General features: G+C 41.9%; 2 protein-coding genes across 6 annotated transcripts in view; both read left to right on the top strand.

The window, feature by feature from the left end:
* LOC112218346 (lissencephaly-1 homolog B) overlaps positions 1-5,178 on the top strand; it is a 32,713-nt gene extending 27,535 nt beyond the window's left edge. For all 4 annotated transcript variants that reach the window (XM_024379055.2, XM_024379056.2, XM_042301342.1 and 1 more), the window contains one exon: positions 3,949-5,178. In XM_024379055.2, the coding sequence (XP_024234823.1) occupies positions 3,949-4,022 (74 nt within the window). In that variant the 3' untranslated portion in view covers positions 4,023-5,178. The remainder of the gene's footprint in view (positions 1-3,948) is intronic.
* A 10,944-nt stretch (positions 5,179-16,122) lies between these two features.
* LOC112218344 (60S ribosomal protein L28) lies at positions 16,123-20,211 on the top strand. Of its 2 annotated transcripts, none has more exons than XM_024379054.2 (4): positions 16,123-16,275; positions 16,906-17,029; positions 17,270-17,388; positions 20,094-20,211. In XM_024379054.2, the coding sequence occupies exons 1-4, from the start codon at positions 16,129-16,131 to the stop codon at positions 20,184-20,186; spliced, it is 483 nt and encodes a 160-aa protein (XP_024234822.2). In that variant the 5' UTR covers positions 16,123-16,128; the 3' UTR covers positions 20,187-20,211. The 2 variants fall into 2 exon arrangements, with proteins under 2 accessions (XP_024234822.2, XP_024234821.2); XM_024379053.2 differs by having other exon boundaries at positions 20,074-20,211.
* The last annotated feature ends 343 nt before the right edge of the window (positions 20,212-20,554 follow it).

The following is a 20,554-nucleotide window of genomic DNA, read 5'->3' as shown; positions in this document are numbered from 1 at the left end:
GTTGTAACATCTTTGGTCTGACAGACACTTACGTGACAACCAGAATGTATTGTATGATGTCAACAAACATGACGCCCCACATAGCTGGCAAATAGCTTAGCATTTGCTCATCATAATCAGTAGAACCTTCAAAAGTATTTTACATATGTGTCCATTACAATCTATGCAAGAATTAGAATGCATGACTTGTCACCAGTACTTGAAAATGTGAATAAAACCGTAAATACATTATGCTCCATACATATGGTATGCTACAGTAGAAACAACAAATTGATATACAGAAAATAAGCAACTTCCTTTTTGATAGGAACGCACACATTTGTAAGGAAAACAACAATGAAGACCATGCGGGCGCCAGCCATAAAATGTGCTGGGGGAAAAAGTTTGCACGGCCTGTTTTGACTAGAGATGCGCAATGTCTTCATACATGATCTGGGGAAACACTAGGGAAGTGCTTTGGCTCTCATTGAAGAAAGAAGTTTGTCCGGCTCAGTAAAGCCTCAAACATAAATTGTCCGCAACAGTGGAATGCTACTCATGTGAATTAATGGGGTGGAACACACCTCAATTCAAACTGTTAGAAAATCATTTTAAATTGACAAATTGAACAGCCTAAAGATAATTAGCAGGCAATGTGCCTTGGTTTGAGGGCAACGCGGGTTATAACTGTCCTGGCACCATCCCTACGGTGAAGCATGGTGGTGGAAGCATCATGTTGTGGGGATGTCTTTCAGCTGCAGGGACTGGGAGACTCGTCAGGATCGAGGGAAAGATGAGTAAAGTACAGAGATCCTTGATGAAAACCTGCTCCAGAGCGTTCAGGACCTCAGACTGAGGCGAAGGTTCACCTTCCAACAGGACAACGATCCTGAGCACATAGCCAATACACTGCAGGAGTGGCTTCGGGACAAGTCCCTGAATGTCCTGGAGTGGCCCAGCCAGAGCCCGGACCCGATTGAACATCTCTGGAGAGACCTGAAAATAGCTGTGCAGCGACGCTCCCCACCAACCTGACAGAGCTTGAGAGGACTTGCAGAGAAGAATGGGAGAAATTCCCCAAATACAGGTGTGCCAAGCTTGTAGCGTCATACCCAAGAAGACTTGAGGCTGTAATCGCTGCCAAAGGTGCTTCAACAAAGTACTGAGTTAAAAGGTCTGAATACTTATGTAAATGTTTTATTTAATAGTTTTTTTAAACTAAATTTCTAAACCTGTTTTTGCTTTGTCATTAAGGGGTATTGTGTCCTGGGGGGGGACAATTTCATCAATTTTACAATAAGGCTGTAGCGTAACAAAATGTGGAAAAAGTGAAGTCGTCCGAATACTTTCCGAATGTTTCTATTTCATTTTCAATGAATATGGAAAAATGTCTAAATGTTTCCACTTTGTCATTATGGGGTATTGTGTGTAGATAGGTGAAGAAAAAAAAAATATATATTTATGTATTTTTATATATATATATTTATATATTTATATATATATTTATACATAACTAAAATATGTACGCAACATGGAACAATTTCAAAGATTTTACCAAGAAATCACTCAATTGAAATACACTGCTCAAATAAATAAAGGGAACACTAAAATAACATCCTAGATCTGAATGAATGAAATATTTGTATTAAATACTTTTCTTTACATAGTTGAATGTGCTGACAAAATCACACAAATTATCAATGGAAATCAAATGTATCAACCCATGGAGGCCTGTATTTGGAGTCACACTCAAAATTAAAGTGGAAAACCACACTACAGGTTGATCCAACTTTGATGTAATGTCCTTAAAACAAGTCAAAAACAGGCTCAGTAGTGTGTGTGGCCTCCACGTGCCTGTATGACCTCCCTACAATGCCTGGGCATGCTCCTTATGAGGTGGCGGATGGTCTCCTGAGGGATCTCCCAGACCTGGACTAAAGCATCCGCCAACTCCTGGACAGTGTGGTGCAACGTGGCGTTGGTGGATGTAGCGAGACATGATGTCCCAGATGTGCTCAATTGGATTCAGGTCTGGGGAACTGACGGGCCAGTCCATAGCATCAATGCCTTCCTCTTGCAGGAACTGCTGACACACTCCAGCCACATGAGGTCTAGCATTGTCTTGAAATAGGAGGAACCCAGGGCCAACCGCACCAGCATATGGTCTCACAAGGGGTCTGAGGATCTCATCTCGATACCTAATGGCAGTCATGCTACCTCTGGCGAGCACATGGAGGGCTGTGCGGCCCCCCAAAGAAATGCCACCCCATACCGTGACTGACCCAGCGCCAAACCGGTCATGCTGGAGGTTGTTGCAGGCAGCAGAACGTTCTCCACGGCGTCACCAGTCTGTCACATGTGCTCAGTGTGAACCTGCTTTCATCTGTGAAGAGCACAGTGGCGAATTTTCCAATCTTGGAATGAAAAACGTCCTGCACGGTGATGGGCTGTAAGCACAACCCCCACCTGTGGACATCGGGCCCTCATACCACCCTCATGGAGTCTGTTTCTGACCGTTTGAGCAGACACATGCACATTTGTGGCCTGCTGGAGGTCATTTTGCAGGGCTCTGGCAGTGCTCCTCCTTGCACAAAGGCGGAGGTAGCGGTCCTGCTGCTGGGTTGTTGCCCTTCTACCGCCTCCTCCACGTCTCCTGATGTACTGGCCTGTCTCCTGGTAGCGCCTCCATGCTCTGGACACTACGCTGACAGACACAGCAAACCTTCTTGCCACAGCTGTGCCATCCTGGATGAGCTGCACTACCTGAGCCACTTGTGTAGGTTGTAGACTCCGTCTCATGCTACCACTAGAGTGAAAGCACCGCCAGCATTCAAAAGTGACCAAAACATCAGCCAGGAAGCATAGGAACTGAGAAGTGATCTGTGGTCCCCACCTGCAGAACCACTCCTTTATTGGGGGGTGTCTTGCTAAATGCCTATAATTTCCACCTTTTGTCTATTCCATTTGCACAACAGCATGTGAAATGTATTGTCAATCAGTGTTGCTTCCTAAGTGGACAGTTTGATTTCACAGAAGTGTGATTGACTTGGAGTTACATTGTGTTGTTTAAGTGTTCCCTTTATTTTTTTGAGCAGTGTACATTCATTAGGCCCTAATTTATGGATTTCACATGACTGGGCCAGGGTGCAGCCATGGTTAGGCCTGGGAGTGGGTAGGCCCACCCACTTGGGAGCCAGGCCCAGCCAATCAGAATGTGTTTTTCCCCACAAAAGGGCTTCATTACAGACTGAAGTACTCCTCAGTTTCATCAGCTGTCTGGTTGACTGGTCTCAGATGATCCACCAGGTGAAGAAGCAGGATGTGGAGGTCCTGGACTGGTGTGGTTGCACGTGGTCTGCAGTTCTGTGGCCGGTTGGACGTACTACCAAATTCTCTAAAACAATGTTGGAGGCGCCTGATGGTAGAGAAATTAACATTAAATGCTCTGGCAACAGTTCTGGTCGATATTCCTGCAGTCAGCATTCCAATTGCACACTCCCTCAAAATTGAGACATCTGTGGTATTGTGACACAACTGCACATTTAAGTGGCCTTTTGTCCCCAGCATAAGGTACACCTGTGTAATGATCATGCTGTTTAATCAGCTTCTTGATATGCCACACCTGTCAGGTGGATGGATTATCTTGGCAAAGGAGAAATGCTCACTAAGGATGTGCACTAATTTGTTTACAAAATTTGAGAAATAAGCTTTTTGTGTGTGTGAACATTTCTGGCATCTTTTATTTTAGCTCAGGAAACATGGGACCAGGACTTTACATGTTTATATTTTTGTTCAGTATGCTTTATTCATATTTATTTCAGGTTATTCCACATTTTGCTGTGTTACAAGTCTAGGGTTAGGAATATTTTCTGAAGGCACTGTATACATCAAGGGTGGTCAACCATCTTTCCGGAGAGCAAATAGGTGCAAGCTTTTATTCCAGTCTGTATTTTGTATTTCTTTCTCTAGATATGCACCGGACTGCTCCCTACGTGGTGACAGGCAGCGTTGATCAGACAGTCAAAGTGTGGGAGTGTCGCTGAGTCTGCCTGCTACCTCCCTCATCTTCCTCTCTACCCTCCAACCACAGCCTTATACACCCCCCCAGCCTCCTGCTCTTCTCTTCCAGAAGGAGCATTAGTGCTCCCCTAAATAGCAGCCTCTCCTCCCCTACCCACCACCTCTATCCTCCAACCACTATCCTATACCCCCTCCTACCCACAATCCGACACTTTCTCTCTGACACTCACCTAAGCCCAACCTCTCGCACTCTATACCATTGTTATCCAGGCTTTGCCCCTCATCTCCCGGCCCTGTTTTAAAATAAATATTGATTGTCCTTTTTATGTAAATTATTCTGGATGTAGAGTATGCTTAATAAATATTACACACACACATTCTCTCGCACACAGACACTAAAAGAAAAAATCTGTATTCCTTGGCTGGTGATTTCCCCAAAAAACGTGCATACTGTAAATTTGCCATGACGTGGGGGTCAAAGGGTAAATGGTTCCTGTGTCCTTCCCCAGTGGATGCTGGGTAATTGTGACTGTGCACATAAACCAATCACATCTGTTCTTTAAGGGTTTGGTTTGGGTTTTATTTTGTTTCTTCCTGCTACTTATTCTGACGCTACCTAGGAGAGAGAGAGAAGAGTGTGAAAGGAAGAGAATTGTGACGGAGGAGTAGAATAAGAGGTGTCTGTGCGTACTTTGTGTAGTCTGTGTGTATGGCGATTAGAGAATAGAGGTTGTGTGTGTGGAGTCGAGGCTTTCTGTCCCTCTGTTTATACTCCCTCTCACTTACTGGTATCTGACTGGCTTCTAGTAGATACTCACAAGGATCTTAAAGATCCCTATGCTGTAAAGAACACACACAAATGAAGACTTTCTCACGTCGTCATACACACACTTCAAGGAAGATGCATAGATGAGCAGATATTTGTGTTACACACACCACATACATACACAAACTTCTGCTGCCATGTGTCCCAAGAGCACCCCATGCCCACTCATTCTCTGTTGTTTCTGCCTTGTTAACCCTCTTGAGGTCTCCCTCACCAAGGGATTTCCTTCTGCTTTCTGTACTCTTACTGCTCTATTTGTCACACACTCACACAGATGCACATAAGCACAGTGAACTTGTGTTCCAATATATCTGTATGTGATTGTTTGCAACATAAAAAATCTGTAAATATAACATTGGCCTTGTCATGTATGCTTTTATTTTTATTATAAAGAGGTATGCACATTTTGCACAGCCTGGGGACACCAAACTACGCAAGTGGTGAAGGTGGAGTTTACTGTTGTAATCGAGTACTGTAGAGCTCAGAGGCTGAGCCTGTCTCCACTAACTAAAACAAAAGATAAGGAAAAAAGTGTCAGATCAATAAAGAAAAATAATTATTTCTCAGACAGCGCCATAAACTTCCATTTGCCTCATGCAAATTGCTGTGGAAATGTTATAATGTAGGTCTCTAAGCCCTTTATATCGCAATATCTACTAAGCTAACATATGGAGTTATTTCAAGATGGTCATAAAGTATCATATAGCCAATAGATGATTTATTTTAGGACCTCTGAAGGTAATAAAAACAGAATTCGGCCTTTACTGTTACAGCCCAAAGAAACACGTTGAATAGCACATTTTTACATGGCAAAACAGACTGCCGTAAAGATTTAGTGATGTCAGAGCAAAACCCGACACTGTCGTGTTCGTGAGTCATCTTTCAATGGCGGTGCTTTATTCGTTTGTAGCTCAAAATATTGTGATTTAAACACTTTTTTTTACCGACTTTTGGTGAGTATGTTCGTGTCTGGTTCCTCTTGTGTAGAAAAAGACCTTTCACAAGCCACATGTTATGAAATAGGCGCGAGCTTTATATCGTCAGAGTGAATTGAGCTGCAGCCACTACACGAAACGGTAAGTAGCATAAACACGGGGAGCTATTTTTATTTTTTTAAATAAATCAATACATAAAGCACATGAGGGAACACAAGCATACATAGATTACAAACAATAGACAATCGAGCTAGGGGGTACAATATCATACTTACAATTCTAACAGCTTTTTTTTTTAGTAGAGCATTTAACTGTCTTAAAATACAGTTCAATTTATTTTTGTAGGGTACGAAAATGTGGTTTTCTGTTTGTAAATGTACATTTGTGTATATGAAATTTGGCCAAAAGAATAATGAAATTAATTACATAAAAATGATTCCGCTTATTTCTATTGTATGTAAAGAATCCAAACAGTACATCTCTCCACAATAGTGTAAAATCTTCATAAATGTGTTCAATTATAAACCTACTGATGTCTTGCCACAGTTTTCTTACATGCATACAATGCCAAAAAAGATGCAAAACTGTTTCTGGGTGGTCATTACAAAAGGAGCAATTTGAGTTGATGTTTTCCTTAAACTTCTTCATATAGTGATTGGCAGGATAATATTTATGAATAATTTTAAAGGAAACTTCCTTAATTTTGTTAACAAGTAGGTATGTGTGTGGCAACATCCAAACTTTTTCCCAACAGATATCAATAAATCCATTCCAATAAGGCATGACATAAGGTATAGATACAACATCCTGCACACGGGGAGCTATTCAAAATGTTACTGTGACGCTAGACCGCGTCAATCGACTTCAATGGCCAGAAGGTAGCTTGTCTCTACCACCATAGTAGAATTAGGGGTGCTGCAACACCCCCTGAAAAGTCTGAATTGTTTTTTCTTTACAAAAGCAGTGCACTGGGCCCTTACTAGTCCTGTATTAGCGAACCGATTATAGCCAGTCTTGCTCAAGCAAAACAAATATGTAACCCCGATTTTCTGCCTGACTGTGGTGCTCAACCTGTTTTGTTAGAATTTGTGATCACAACAAAACTACATATTTTACTCAAGTAGAGATAATTAAATAGTGTTTTCTTTGAAAAGATGGGCCTGGCTGAGAATAGAACATTCATTTTTTTTGCCTGAGTGTGGCGCTGTTAACCATAATTTTTCGGGATTATTTTGTGACCAGAACAAAACGACAGTGTACTCATAGTTATTCGGCTGTCCCCATAGAATAACCCTTTTTGATTTCAGGTATTTTGGGTTCAATGTAGAATCCTCTGTGGAAATTATTCTTCAAAGAGTTCTCCTGTGGGGACAGCAGAAGAACCATTTTAGGTTCTAGATAATACCTTTTTTTCCCCCTAAGAGTGTAGAGATTTAAATAAATTGTGTTTATTTGATAAGATGGGCCTTGCATAAAAATTACAATAAAGGGAAAGGCTCAAGAAATAGGCTGATTATCTTTTTTGCACATCTCTATTTCCAATGCTGGCTGCCATGGTTAACACAATGCAGGACCATGAATTCTACCTGAACTGACTCAGAAATGTAACATAAGTAGACCTACAGTATCACAGCGAGGTCAAACAGTTGTGTTTTAGTCAGATTTATCCAGTGCCCACAGCAGCACTATTGATTATTCTCCACATCCAGTGCATGTGGTGTACTATGCTCTTAGTCATGCTCTCACTAACTCCCAACTTTTTTCTGTCTCCCCTTCTGGATGGCCTGAGGCTCTATGACGACAACTGAGGACACCCTGGCCTTACCTGGATGTGCCTGGTCCAATCCCACCTGGCCCCCATCTAACTGCTACCTGCCTGTTGCTGCCTCCGCTGGTTCTTTCTTCCCAACAAGTCACTGAAACCTGAGCCTGATTTAGCTTTGAGCCTCTTTGCAGATGTCTTCAATACCTAAAACGTATATCTGTTATGGCTTTACATCCCCTGCTATATTGTGGATAAAGAGTTACCTGTCTAACTGAACACAGAGCATGTTCTTTAATGGAAGCCTCTCCATCATAATCCAGGTAGAATCAGGACATGCCACTGGCTTCGAGTAAAGCCAGAGTGTCTTATGTATGCGGATGACTCAACACTATACACGTCAGCTACTACAGCAACTGAAATGACTGCAACGCTTAACAAAGAGCTGCAGTTCCAAATCAAATCAAATCAAATTTTATTTGTCACATACACATGGTTAGCAGATGTTAATGCGAGTGTAGCGAAATGCTTGTGCTTCTAGTTCCGACAATGCAGTAATAACCAACAAGTAATCTAACTAACAATTCCAAAACTACTGTCTTATACACAGTGTAAGGGGATAAAGAATATGTACATAAGGATATATGAATGAGTGATGGTACAGAGCAGCATAGGCAAGATACAGTAGCTGATATCGAGTACAGTATATACATATGAGATGAGTATGTAAACAAAGTGGCATAGTTAAAAAAGTGGCTAGTGATACATGTATTACATAAGGATGCAGTCGATGATATAGAGTACAGTATATACGTATGCATATGAGATGAATAATGTAGGGTAAGTAACATTATATAAGGTAGCATTGTTTAAAGTGGCTAGTGATATATTTACATCATTTCCCATCAATTCCCATTATTAAAGTGGCTGGAGTTGAGTCAGTGTCATTGTCAGTGTGTTGGCAGCAGCCACTCAGTTGGTTTCAGAGTGGGTGGCCAGAAATAAATTAGTCCTAAATATTTCCAAAACTAAGAGCATTGTATTTGGGACAAATCATTCACTAAACCTCAACTAAGTCTTGTAATAAGTCATGTGGAATTTGAGCAAGTTGAGGTGACTAAACTGCTTGGAGTAACCCTGGATTGTAAACTAATGGTCAAAACATATTGATACAACCTGTGTTGAGCAGCGGTCTAAGGCAGGTGTCACTACAGACCCTGGTTCGATTTCAGCTGTATCACAACCGGCCGTGATCGGGAGTCCCATAGGGCGGCGCACAATTGGCCCAGCGTCGTCTGGGGTAGGCTGTCATTGTAAATAAGAATTTGTTCTTAACTGACTTGCCTAGTTAAATCAAGGTAAAAAAACAAACAAACAGGTGTAAAGCTTTAACACATACGTTTTTTCAGCAGCAGACTTATGATCGATAATGTCAAAAGACGCACTGAAGTCTAGAAAAACAATATTTTTATCACCAATTTCCCTCAGCCAATCATCAGTCATTTAGTAGCTAAGATGGGGAGAAGTCTGTCCATAATAAAGCGCTACTCTACCTTCTTAACAGCATTATCAACAAGGCAGGAACTACAGGCTCTAGTTTTGTCGCACCTGGTCAGTCGTGGGGTCAGGTGCCGCAACAAGGGACTTAGGAAAATTGCAATTGGCTCAGAACAGCACGGCTGGCCCTTGAATGTACACATAGAGCTAATATTAATCTCTCCCTGGCTCAAAGTGGAGGAGAGATTGACTTCATCACTATGAGAGGTATTGACATGTTGAATGCACCGTGCTGTCTGTTTAAACAACTAGAACACAGCTCGGACACCCATGCATACCCCACAAGACATGCCACCAGAGGTCTCTTCACAGACCCCAAGTTCAGAACAGACTATGGGAGGCGGACAGTACTACATAGAGCCGTGACTACATGGAACTCTATTCCAAATCAAGTAACTGATGCAAGCAGTAAAAATATATTTAAAGAACAGATTAAAAAAACACCTTATGGACTGTGAAGCAACACAGACACATACACACATAAACATGGATTTAGAACTGTAGATATGTGGTGGAGTGGGGGCCTGAGGGCACACTGTGTTGTAAAATCTGTGAATGTATTGTAATCTTTTTAAAATTGTATAAACTGCGTACATTTTGCTGGACTCCAGCAATAGTAGCTGTTTCCTTGGAAGATCTTTTCCCAATCGGATGTTTCCCACACAGATTTTTTTCCCATTCGGTCAAACAAATAATGCCTTATTACCATCGCTAAATTGTAAAGACATCGATGCCGGTGTGTGTACTTGTTTTCAGACTCTTTTTTTGATACAACTTTGACAGTACTGCTGATCATAGCACTTGGCTTGCACTTGCAAATTCAGCACACACAACATTCTATAATAGAATTGTGTTATTTGACGCATCAAATAGTGTTATTTGTTGTGTATCTTTTTTGACACGCAAAGACCCAAACGGCGATCCGTACGCAAAGACCCAAACGGCGTTCCGTACGCAAAGACCCAAACGGCATTCCGTACGCAAAGACCCAAACGGCGTTCCGTACGCAAAGACCCAAACGGCGATCCGTACGCAAAGACCCAAACGGCGTTCCGTACGCAAAGACCCAAACGGCGTTCCGTACGCAAAGACCCAAACGGCGTTCCGTACGCAAAGACCCAAACGGCGTTCCGTACGCAAAGACCCAAACGGTGTTCCGTACGCAAAGACCCAAACGGCGTTCCGTATGCAAAGACCCAAACGGCGTTCCGTACGCAAAGACCCAAACGGCGTTCCGTACGCAAAGACCCAAACGGCGATCCGTACGCAAGACCCAAACGGCGTTCCGTACGCAAAGACCCAAACGGCGTTCCGTACGCAAAGACCCAAACGGGCGTTCCGTACGCAAAGACCCAAACGGCGTTCCGTACGCAAAGACCCAAACGGCGTTCCGTACGCAAAGACCCAAACGGCGTTCCGTACGCAAAGACCCAAACGGCGTTCGTACGCAAAGACCCAAACGGCGTTCGGTACGCAAAGACCCAAACGGCGTTCGTGCGCAAAGACCCAAACGGGCGTTCGGTACGCAAAGACCCAAACGGCGTTCGGTGCGCAAAGACCCAAACGGCGTTCCGTACGCAAAGACCCAAACGGCGATCCGTACGCAAAGACCCAAACGGCGTTCCGTACGCAAAGACCCAAACGGCGTTCCGTACGCAAAGACCCAAACGGCGTTCCGTATGCAAAGACCCAAACGGCGTTCCGTACGCAAAGACCCAAACGGCGTTCCGTACGCAAAGACCCGAACGGCGTTCCGTACGCAAAGACCCAAACGGCGTTCCATACTTTAGTCTCTCCTCTGTGGTTTCCAAGCTGGTCTCCAGAAGAGGAAAGAACTGATCCCAGCCATGAAAGCTGCCAGAGTGCATGGGGACATTGCTTACATCCGCTATGACAGGCTCATTGTTCACCCTCCCTCCTAGAAGCCTGGAAGGGATGAGAGAGCCAAGCCTGGGTTCGTAGCCTCAACCCTGCAGCACACACACACCAAGTGATTAATGGACTGCTGAATTATTTTATTTTATTTTGCTTTGTCTGCTCTTTTCAATAGTATGTCTATCTCTGATAAGCTACCCAGGAAAGGGATGGAAATAGCCCATATTATTATATGTAGCCTTAGAAATAAGGTTCATGAAATCAATAACTTGATAACATCAGATAACACTCTTATATTAGCCATTTCTGAGACTCACTTAGATAACTCATTTGATGATACAGCAGTAGCAATACAAGGATATAACATTTATAGAAGAGACAGAAATGCTTATGGGGTGGAGTTGCTGTATATATTCAGAACCATAGCCCTGTAATACTTAGAGAAGCTCTTATGTCAAGTGTTATTAAAGTGTTGTAGTTGCAGGTTCCCTTGGCACATCTAAAGCTTTTTCTTTTGGGGTGTTGCTATAGGCCACCAAGTGCTAACAGTCAGTATCTAAATAATATGTGTGAAATGCTTGATAGTGTATGTGATGTAAACAGAGAGGTCTACTTTCTTGGGGACCTGAATATTTACTGGTTTTCATCAAGCTGTCCGCTCAAGGGGAAGCTTCTTAAAAACACCAGTCTCAAAGTCAACAGTGAAGACGCGACTCCGGGATGCTGGCATTTTAGGCAGAGTTGCAAAGAAAAAGCCATATCTCTGACCAGTTTCTGTGTTCTTTTGCCCATCTTAATGTTTTATTTTTATTGGCCAGTCTGAGAGATGGCTTTTCTTTGCAACTCTGCCTAGAAGGCCAGCATCCCGGAGTCGCTTCACTGTTGACATGGATACTATTGTTTTGCGGGTACTATTTAATGAAGCTGCAAGTTGAGGAATTGTGAGGCGTCTGTTTCTCAAACTAGACACTCTACTGTACTTGTCCTTTTGCTCAGTTGTGCGACGGGGCCTCCCACTCCTCATTCTATTCTGGTTAGAGCCAGTTTGCGCTCTTCTGTGAAGGGAGAAGTACAGTCGTGGCCAAACGTTTTCAGAATGACACAAATATACATTTTTTACGAAGTCTGCTGCCTCAGTTTGTATGATGGCAATTTGCATATACTCCAAAATCTTATGAAGAGTGACCAGATTAATTGCAATTATTTGCAAAGTCCCTCTTTGCCATTCAAAAGAAATGAATCCCCCCAAAAAACATTTCCACTGCATTTCAGCCCTCCCACAAAAGGACCAGCTGACATCATGTCAGTGATTCTCTCATTAACACAGGTGTGAGTGTTGACAAGGACAAGGCTGGAGATCACTCTGTCATGCTGATTGAGTTCAAATAACAGACTGGAAGCTTCAAAAGGAGGGTGGTGCTTGGAATCATTGTTCTTCCTCTGTCAACCATGGTTACCTGCAAGGAAACACGTGCCGTCATCATTGCTTTGCACAAAAAGGGCTTCACAGGCAAGGAATATTGCTGCCAGTAAGATTGCACCTAAATAAACCATTTATCGGATCATAAATAACTTCAAGGAGAGCGGTTCAATTCTTGTGAAGAAGGCTTCAGGGAGCCCAAGAAAGTCCAGCAAGCGCCAGGACCGTCTCCTAAAGTTGATTCAGCTGCAGGATCAGGGCACCACCAGTACAGAACTTGCTCAGGAATGGCAGCAGGCAGAGGGCAGGAGGCGTAGACTTTTGGAGGATGGCCTGGTGGGCAGCAAAGAAGCCACTTCTCTCCAGGAAAAACATCAGGGACAGACTGATAGTCTGCAAAAGGTACAGGGATTGGACTGTTGAGGACTGGGGTAAAGTCATTTTCTCTGATGAATCCTCTTTCCGATTGTTCGGGGCATCTGGAAAAAAGCTTGTCCGGAGAAGACAAGGTGAGCGCTACCATCAGTCCTGTGTCATGCCAACAGTAAAGCATCCTGAGACCATTCATGTGTGGGGTTGCTTCTCAGCCAAGGGAGTGGGCCCACTCACAATTTTGACTAAGAACACAGCCATGAATAAAGAATGGTACCAACACATCCGAGAGCAACTTCTCCCAACCATCCAGGAAGAGTTCGGTGACGAACAATGCCTTTTCCAGCATGATGGAGCACCTTGCCATAAGGAAAAAGTGATAACTAAGTGGCTCGGGAAACAAAACATCGATATTTTGGGTCCATGGACAGAAAACTCGCCAGACCTTAATCCCATTGAGAAGTTGTGGTCAATCCTCAAGAGGCGGGTAGACAAACAAAACCCCACAAATTCTGACAAACTCCAAGCATTGATTATGCAGGAATGGGCTGCCATCAGTCAGGATGTGGCCCAGAAGTGCCAGGGCAGATTGCAGAGGTCTTGAAAAAGAAGGGTCAACACTGCAAATATTGCTTCTTTACATCAACTTAATGTAATCGTCAATAAAAGCCTTTGACACTTATGAAATGCTTGTAATTATACTTCAGTATTCCATAGTAACATCTGACAAAAATATCTAAAGACACTGAAGCAGCAAACTTTGTGGAAATTAATATTTGTGTCATTCTCAACTTTTGGCCACGACTGTACAAAGCGTTGTACAAGATCTTCAGTTTCTTGGCAATTTCACGCATGGAATAGCTTTAATTTCTCAGAACAAGAATAGACTGACGAGTTTCAGAAGAAAGTTCTTTGTTTCTGGCCATTTTGAGCCTGTAATCGAACCCACAAATGATGCTCCCGATACTCAACTAATCTTAAAGCCAATTTTATTGCTGCTTTACCAGAACAGTTTTCAGCTGTCCTAACATAATTAAAAAAGGGTTTTCCAATGATAAATTAGCCTTTTAAAATGATTAACTTTAGCTAACACAATGTGCCATTGGAACACAGGAGTGATGGTTGCTGAATATGGTGCCTCTGTACACCAATGTTGATGTTCCATAAAAAATCTGCCGTTTCCAGCTACAATAGTCATTTACAACATTAACAATGTCTACACTGTATTTCGGATCAATTTTATGTTATTTTAATGGACAAAAAACAAGGACATTTCTAAGTGACCCCAACTTTTGAACGGTAGTATATGTTATGGTTAGTTTTCCTTATCTTCACTATGGAATGTCCATATTGATCCTCTTGGTTGTGTTGGTCCTCTTGATCCATCCACCTGTCTTCTTTGTTAGTGAGGCCTGATCCCTTCATCCCGTAGTTTTTTTCCTGTAATCTAATTTAATATGACTGAAGATGCAGCATTTTATGCCAGGCCCCTTCCAATAGGGTATAACAGACTCGTTAGAACTTTGACCACACGCTCTCTAGACGGACTACATGCCCTCTATCAAATCAAAACTGGAATTGTTACTCAAAACAAAAGTTTAGACATTTATACAATAAATCATACCTAGTTTGATGTTTCTGTGACAGTGAATTAGTTATTGATTTATACAGTTTACAATGGCATTTGATTATGTATTTCTATAGTCAACTGTAATGTTTACTCAAAACAAAGGTTGTAAAAGTATGCTAGAAATGTATATAATAAATCATACCTAGTTTAGATTTTTCTGTGACAAATGTTACATTAGTTATTGATTTATACAGATTTAAATAGCATTTTAAAGATTGTATTCATTTCCATCAAATCAAAACTTGAATTTTTATTCAAAACAAAGGTAAAATTATGCTAAGACATTTATAGAATAACTATATATATTATGTTTCTGTGACAATCAATTAATTAGTTATTGATTTTTACCATTTTAATTGGCCTTTGGCATATGTTGAATGTGTGAATATAAAATCGGTTTAGGGTAGGGGCGTCCAACGGATCCCTGATTTTTTGTTTTTTGTCTATTTAACTAGGTGAGTCAGTTAAGAACAAATTCTTATGTACAATGACCGGATACCAAAAGACAAAAGGCCTCGTGCGGGGACGGGGGCTGGGATAAAAAAATATATATAAATATAGGACAAAACACACATCACAAGTGAGACCTGATAGCAACGACTCTGGTTAGAAAGCAAGGTCATGGCTAGAAGGAATCCTGCTTTTATCAGAATGTACTTTTCGTAGCAGATTGGGATAATTAGGCTTAGAAAAGGCTACTACTTTTAATGAAAGCTCGACCCATGTAAACATGACCGATCAACAGAGGCGCACAGTGATGACGTAAGAGACAAACTACAACGTTCTGTTAGTGTCCCTCCGACATACATTTAAATAAAAAAGTACATTGTAAAATTATTCAAACAAAAATGATTTTATAAGCACATTTTTTGAAAATATTGCCGTTTGTCTGACTTCTTATTCATCTTCTGATTTTCTCTCGGGGGAAAAAAATGATTTCAACGTGCATGGATCTATCAAATACTCAATGTAATGCGGTTTCCGCCCTTTTCTGTCCTCTTTTTCCGCTGGAAGGTAACGTGGTTGTTTGGTGTTCTTGTAGTCGTATTAAAAATGTCGAACAATTTGACCTGTGCTATGTTTAGATTGCTAATGGTTTAATAACAGCGTACGTTTTTATTACATAGGTGTGATATTGATTGTAGCGATACGTTTTATAGACATTTCTAATCGAACTATTTCAAATCGGTCAGCCTGCTGCTAGGCCCTAAATCAGTCTGCCATACTACGAGGTAAAGTTAGCTGGCGTGGTTGTTTGTCCTATACAGAGCACGGGGCTTCGACGTGCGCCCTCATTTGTAATCTGGTGTAGCGAATGCTTGTCAACTATATATATTTTGCATATTGTAAATCCCTTTAATCGGAAACAGTTGAAGGGCTTAACACGCGATATTCACAGTCCCACTCAACTGGAGCTAATTTAATTAGTTTGAGGTAGCCAATTACTAGTTGGGTACATTTTTGCCAACTAGGAAGGTGACAAAACGATCCTGCCAAGTTGCTCTGTTTTATAGCCTGGCTTTTAGCTAACGTTAGCCAAACAAACAATGAACTTGTTCGTTTAACGTTCGTTTTCTGCAAAATGTGCCTTTGATTCCCGTGTTACTTGACTACCTTGTATTAAACGGCCTCGTTGCCAAAATCCATTTATCGACTTCACCAGAGTCCGATAAACTCGTGGGTACCATTTGTCTGTCCAATATGGAGGAAGTGCGCTAGTTTCGCGAGCCAATTTTAACTAGCCTTGGCGCAATGACTGGAAGTCTATGGGTATCTGCTATTCCTTTAACGCTTATTGTCTGTCCCAGGTTCGTCAACATGTCTTCTCATCTGCAGTGGATGGTCATTAGGAACTGCTCCAGCTTCCTCATCAAGAGGAATGGACAGACTTACAGCACCGTGAGTACAACTAACAGACGGCCAAGAATCAGTGGTCCTAGTAAATGTACCCCACATACCTGGTGGATCATGAACTAGGTCATGCTTGCAGTCAGATGTTCTTTGAGTTTGTTGAAATGTTGAGAATTCGTCTGTGGTCTGTCAATTCTTTATTCACATAACAAAGAGATGAATGTACACTGAACAAAAGGAGAAATTAACATACAATTCTTGCAACAGCTCTGGTGGACATTCCTGTAGTCAGCATGCCAATTGCATGCTCCCTCAACTAGAGACATCTGTGGTGTTGACAAAATAGCACATTTTAGTGGCCTTATTGTTCCCAGTACAAAGTGCGCTCGTGTAATAATCATGCTGTTTAATCAACTTCTTGATATGCCACATCTGTCAGGTGGATGGATTATCTTGGCTAATGAGAAATGCTCACTAACAGGGATGTAAACAAATGTGTGATCCTATTTCTGGGATTTTTTATTTCAGGTCATGTTGCGTTAATATTTTTGTTCAGTATACACATGGATTGACCATGCAGGGTCGTGCTACAGGATTTGTCAATGCTGCATATTGAGGATTTAAGAAACAATTTTAATGGGATTTGTTAGTCAAATGTAATTTACATTTGTTTAACAGGAGCCCAACAACCTGAAGTCCAAGAACTCCTTCCGTTTCAACGGGCTGGTGCACAGGAAGACTGTTGGTGTTCAGCCTGCAGCTGATGGAAAGGGTGTCGTTGTCGTGCTGAAGAAGCGTGCAGGTAAACATGGTTCTCCATAATACCAACCAGGAAATGAAGTACAGTTCCACCACATACCTGTTTATGGTGATTCTTCAATACTTGTCATAATCCACCTCTTGTGAATCACCTTAATTGTCTTGCTGTAAAGATATTGGTAGCTGTTGTACCTGTGAACCTGACTGACATATCATTAATTTAGGTCAAAGCGTACTCTTAAGAATGTGAATTGAGGGAGTTTCGGCTTGTTTTATTACTCAGGCCAGCGCAAGCCTGCCACTTCATATGAGAAGATCACCATCAACAAGAACTCGCGTGCCACTCTCAGCAGCCTGAGGCACATCATCCGCAAGAGCAACTACAGAAAGGACCTGCGCATGGTGAGCACACTCTACTAAACCACTTGTTTTTCTACTGGTCTTCAATATTTGTGCAAGGGACCAACCAGGCTTTTGACAAGTCTGTAAACCCTGTTGGATTCAGGACTAGGATTGAAGACTTCTGTAGTCCCAGACAAATTTGCATCATAGATGATGATGGGCCGATTTTCCCTGACATGGATAAAGGGCGAGATTCTATCAAATGTGTGCTAGCCGACATCCACATAGAGGTTGTTTTTGCAGTGTAGGAAGTGGAACTGTGTTAGTGGTCAAATCCACAAGCGGCTCCTTGCGTTCCCTTATTGCGGACACTGCCACTCTATTTTCCATGAAACCACACCCAACTTTATCTGACAACCCATGCAGATGTCTTACAAGTTCAAACACTCAAATGTGTGATGTTCAATCGTATACACCTTGATTACACTGATTATACCCCATTCAAATAAACATGCATTAGAATAAACTTTCTTTGTTTTGAACTTCTAACACGTTAGGGATAATACGGTAGTGGTTTGTGACACGAGCAGCTGCTCACACCACAGACACCGCCAAAATATCCCCTATGCGGATTAGAGGTCGACCGATTATGATTTTTCAACGCCGATACCGATTATTGAACGACCAAAAAAAGCCGATACCGATTAATCGGTCAATTTCTTTGTTTTATTTGTAATAATGGCAATTACAACAATACTGAATGAACACTTATTTTAGCTTAATATAATACATCAATAAAATCAATTTAGCCTGAAGTAAATAATGAAACATGTTCAATTTGGTTTAAATAATGAAAAACAAAGTGTTGGAGAAGAAAGTAAAAGTGCAATATGTGCTTTGTAAGAAAGCTAATATGTCAGTTCCTTGCTCAGAGCATGAGAACATATGAAAGCTGGTGGTTCCTTTTAACATGAGTCTTCAATATTCCCAGGTAAGAAGTTTTAGGTTGTAGTTATTATAGGAATTATAGGACTATTTCCCTATATACCATTTGTATTTCATTAACCTTTGACTATTGGATGTTCTTATAGGCACTTTAGTATTGCCAGTGTAACAGTAGAGCTTCCGTCCCTCTAGTTAGCGCGCGCTAACTAGCTAGCCATTTCACTTCGGTTACACCAGCCTCATCTCGGGAGTTGATAGGCTTGAAGTCATAAACAGCGCAGTGCTTGACACACAACAAAGAGCTGCTGGTAAAACGCACGAAAGTGCTGTTTGAATGACTGTTTACGCGCCTGCTTCTGCCTACCACCGCTCAGTCAGATGCTTGTATGCTCTGTCAGATTATATGCAACGCAGGACACGCTAGATAATATCTAGTAATATCAACCATGTGTAGTTAACTAGTGATTATGATTGATTGTTTTTTATAAGATAAGTTTAATGCTAGCTAGCAACTTACCTTGGCTTACTGCATTCGCGTAACAGGCAGTCTCCTTGTGGAGTGCAACGAGAGAGAGGCAGGTCGTAATTGCGTTGGACTAGTTAACTGTAAGGTTGCAAAAATGGATCCCCCGAGCTGACAAGGTGAAAATCTGTCGTTCTGCCCCTGAACAAGGCAGTTAACCCACCGTTCCTATGCCGTAATTGAAAATAAAAATGTGTTCTTAACTGACTTGCCTAGTTAAATAAAAATAAAAATGGTGTATAGATATAAAAATTTGGAAAATCGGCGCCCAAAAATAAAGTTTTTCGATTGTTATGAAATTGTGAAATCGGCCATTCCGATTAATCGGTCGACCTCTAATGCAGATGTCTGCCAACGCGGGTTAAGCTCAATCTGATTGAATTGAGGCCCAAATCTTGTCCTGGACGAAAGTATGTCTAATGGAAGTTCTCCAAGTTCTTCCAGCTTACACGGAACCCAAACTGGCTGCGCGCGTGTGCCATCGTGCGTAAATGTATTTTGGCCCCCCACACCATACGCAATCACGACACGCAGGTTAAAATATCAAAATAAACTCTGAACCAATTACATTAATTTGGGGACAGGTCGAAAAGCATCAAACATGTATGGCAATTTAGCTAGCTAGCTTGCACTTGCTAGCTAATTTGTCCCATTTAGCTTGCTGTTGCTAGCAAATTTGTCCTGGGCTATAAACATTGAGTTATTAGTTTACCTAAAATGCACAAGGTCCTCTACTCTGACACTTACTCACTTAATCCACACACAAAACAGTCAACCCGAATCGTTTCTAGTCACCTCTCCTCCTTCAAGGCTTTTTCTTCTCTGGACTTTATATTGCGATTGGCAACTTTCAGAAATTAGGTGCATTTACCGCCACCGACCTTGTTCGTCTTTCAGTCACCCACCTGGGTATAACCAATGAGATGGCACGTAGGTACCTGCTTCTATAAATCAATGAGATGGGAGAGGCAGGACTTGCAGCGCAATCTGCGTCACAAATAGATCTGACTTCTATCTTAGCCCTTGGCAATGCAGACCCTCGTTGGCGTGCGCGAGCAGTATGGGTGCAATAATTTAATATAGATTTCTAAATTTATTTTGCGATGTGAGCCGTGTAGTCAGGGTATTAGTGTACAGGAATCCGACCCTTGCAGTGGACATTAATAAACTCATAGGGCTTAAAGTTGTGTAATGGGTTTATGGTCAGACTTGTAGCAAGTAAAAGATGGATCCAAGTATAATATCTTAAAGTTGAAAGATGTCTTGTGTTTTCCCAGGCTGCTCTGCGTCGTGCCAGCGCCATCCTGATGAGCCAGAAGCGTGTGGTGGTGGTGAAGAGGCGTTCCAAGGCTGCCAAGACTGCATAAAGTTGCCGAGTTATGACAAATAAAAATAAAAAATGGGTTTGAGAAACACTACCCTGTAAGTCTTCAATCTTTGGGTCGTAAGAATAAAGAGCAATGCCTCAAGTTGGCGTAAGTGGCTATAACACCACTGTATCGTGTGTTTGATGGTTCCTAGGAGCACTTATTTTCCTTTTGATGGTGTAATTTTGTTTTTGGCAGGCCTAATTTAAATGGTGCTATGCAACATACCCTGTTTCTGATTCATTCAATCGGGTTATTTAAACCCACAGCCCATATCCTGGTTTCCCGATACCGATGGAACTTACGAGTGTTTTAATGATGCATCTTTCCTACAATGGCCGAATATGTCACATGTGTTTCCCCAAATGCCATGCATAGAGAACGGTCGCTT

Source organism: Oncorhynchus tshawytscha, linkage group LG19 (assembly GCF_018296145.1).
Source record: "Oncorhynchus tshawytscha isolate Ot180627B linkage group LG19, Otsh_v2.0, whole genome shotgun sequence".
Classification (NCBI taxonomy): Eukaryota; Metazoa; Chordata; class Actinopteri; order Salmoniformes; family Salmonidae; genus Oncorhynchus; species Oncorhynchus tshawytscha.
Note: the sequence above shows the minus strand (reverse complement) of the source record. Positions and strands in the feature narration are given on the sequence as shown.

What these genes read in the sequence shown, in the direction of transcription:
- LOC112218344 (XM_024379054.2), top strand. Translation starts at nt 16,129, where the DNA reads ATGACTGGAAGTCTATGGGTATCTGCTATTCCTTTAACGCTTATTGTC. An exon ending in ATGGACAGACTTACAGCACC is followed by an intron (nt 16,276 to 16,905) that starts GTGAGTACAACT and finishes TTTGTTTAACAG; the next exon opens with GAGCCCAACAACCTGAAGTC. An exon ending in ACAGAAAGGACCTGCGCATG is followed by an intron (nt 17,389 to 20,093) that starts GTGAGCACACTC and finishes GCGTCGTGCCAG; the next exon opens with CGCCATCCTGATGAGCCAGA.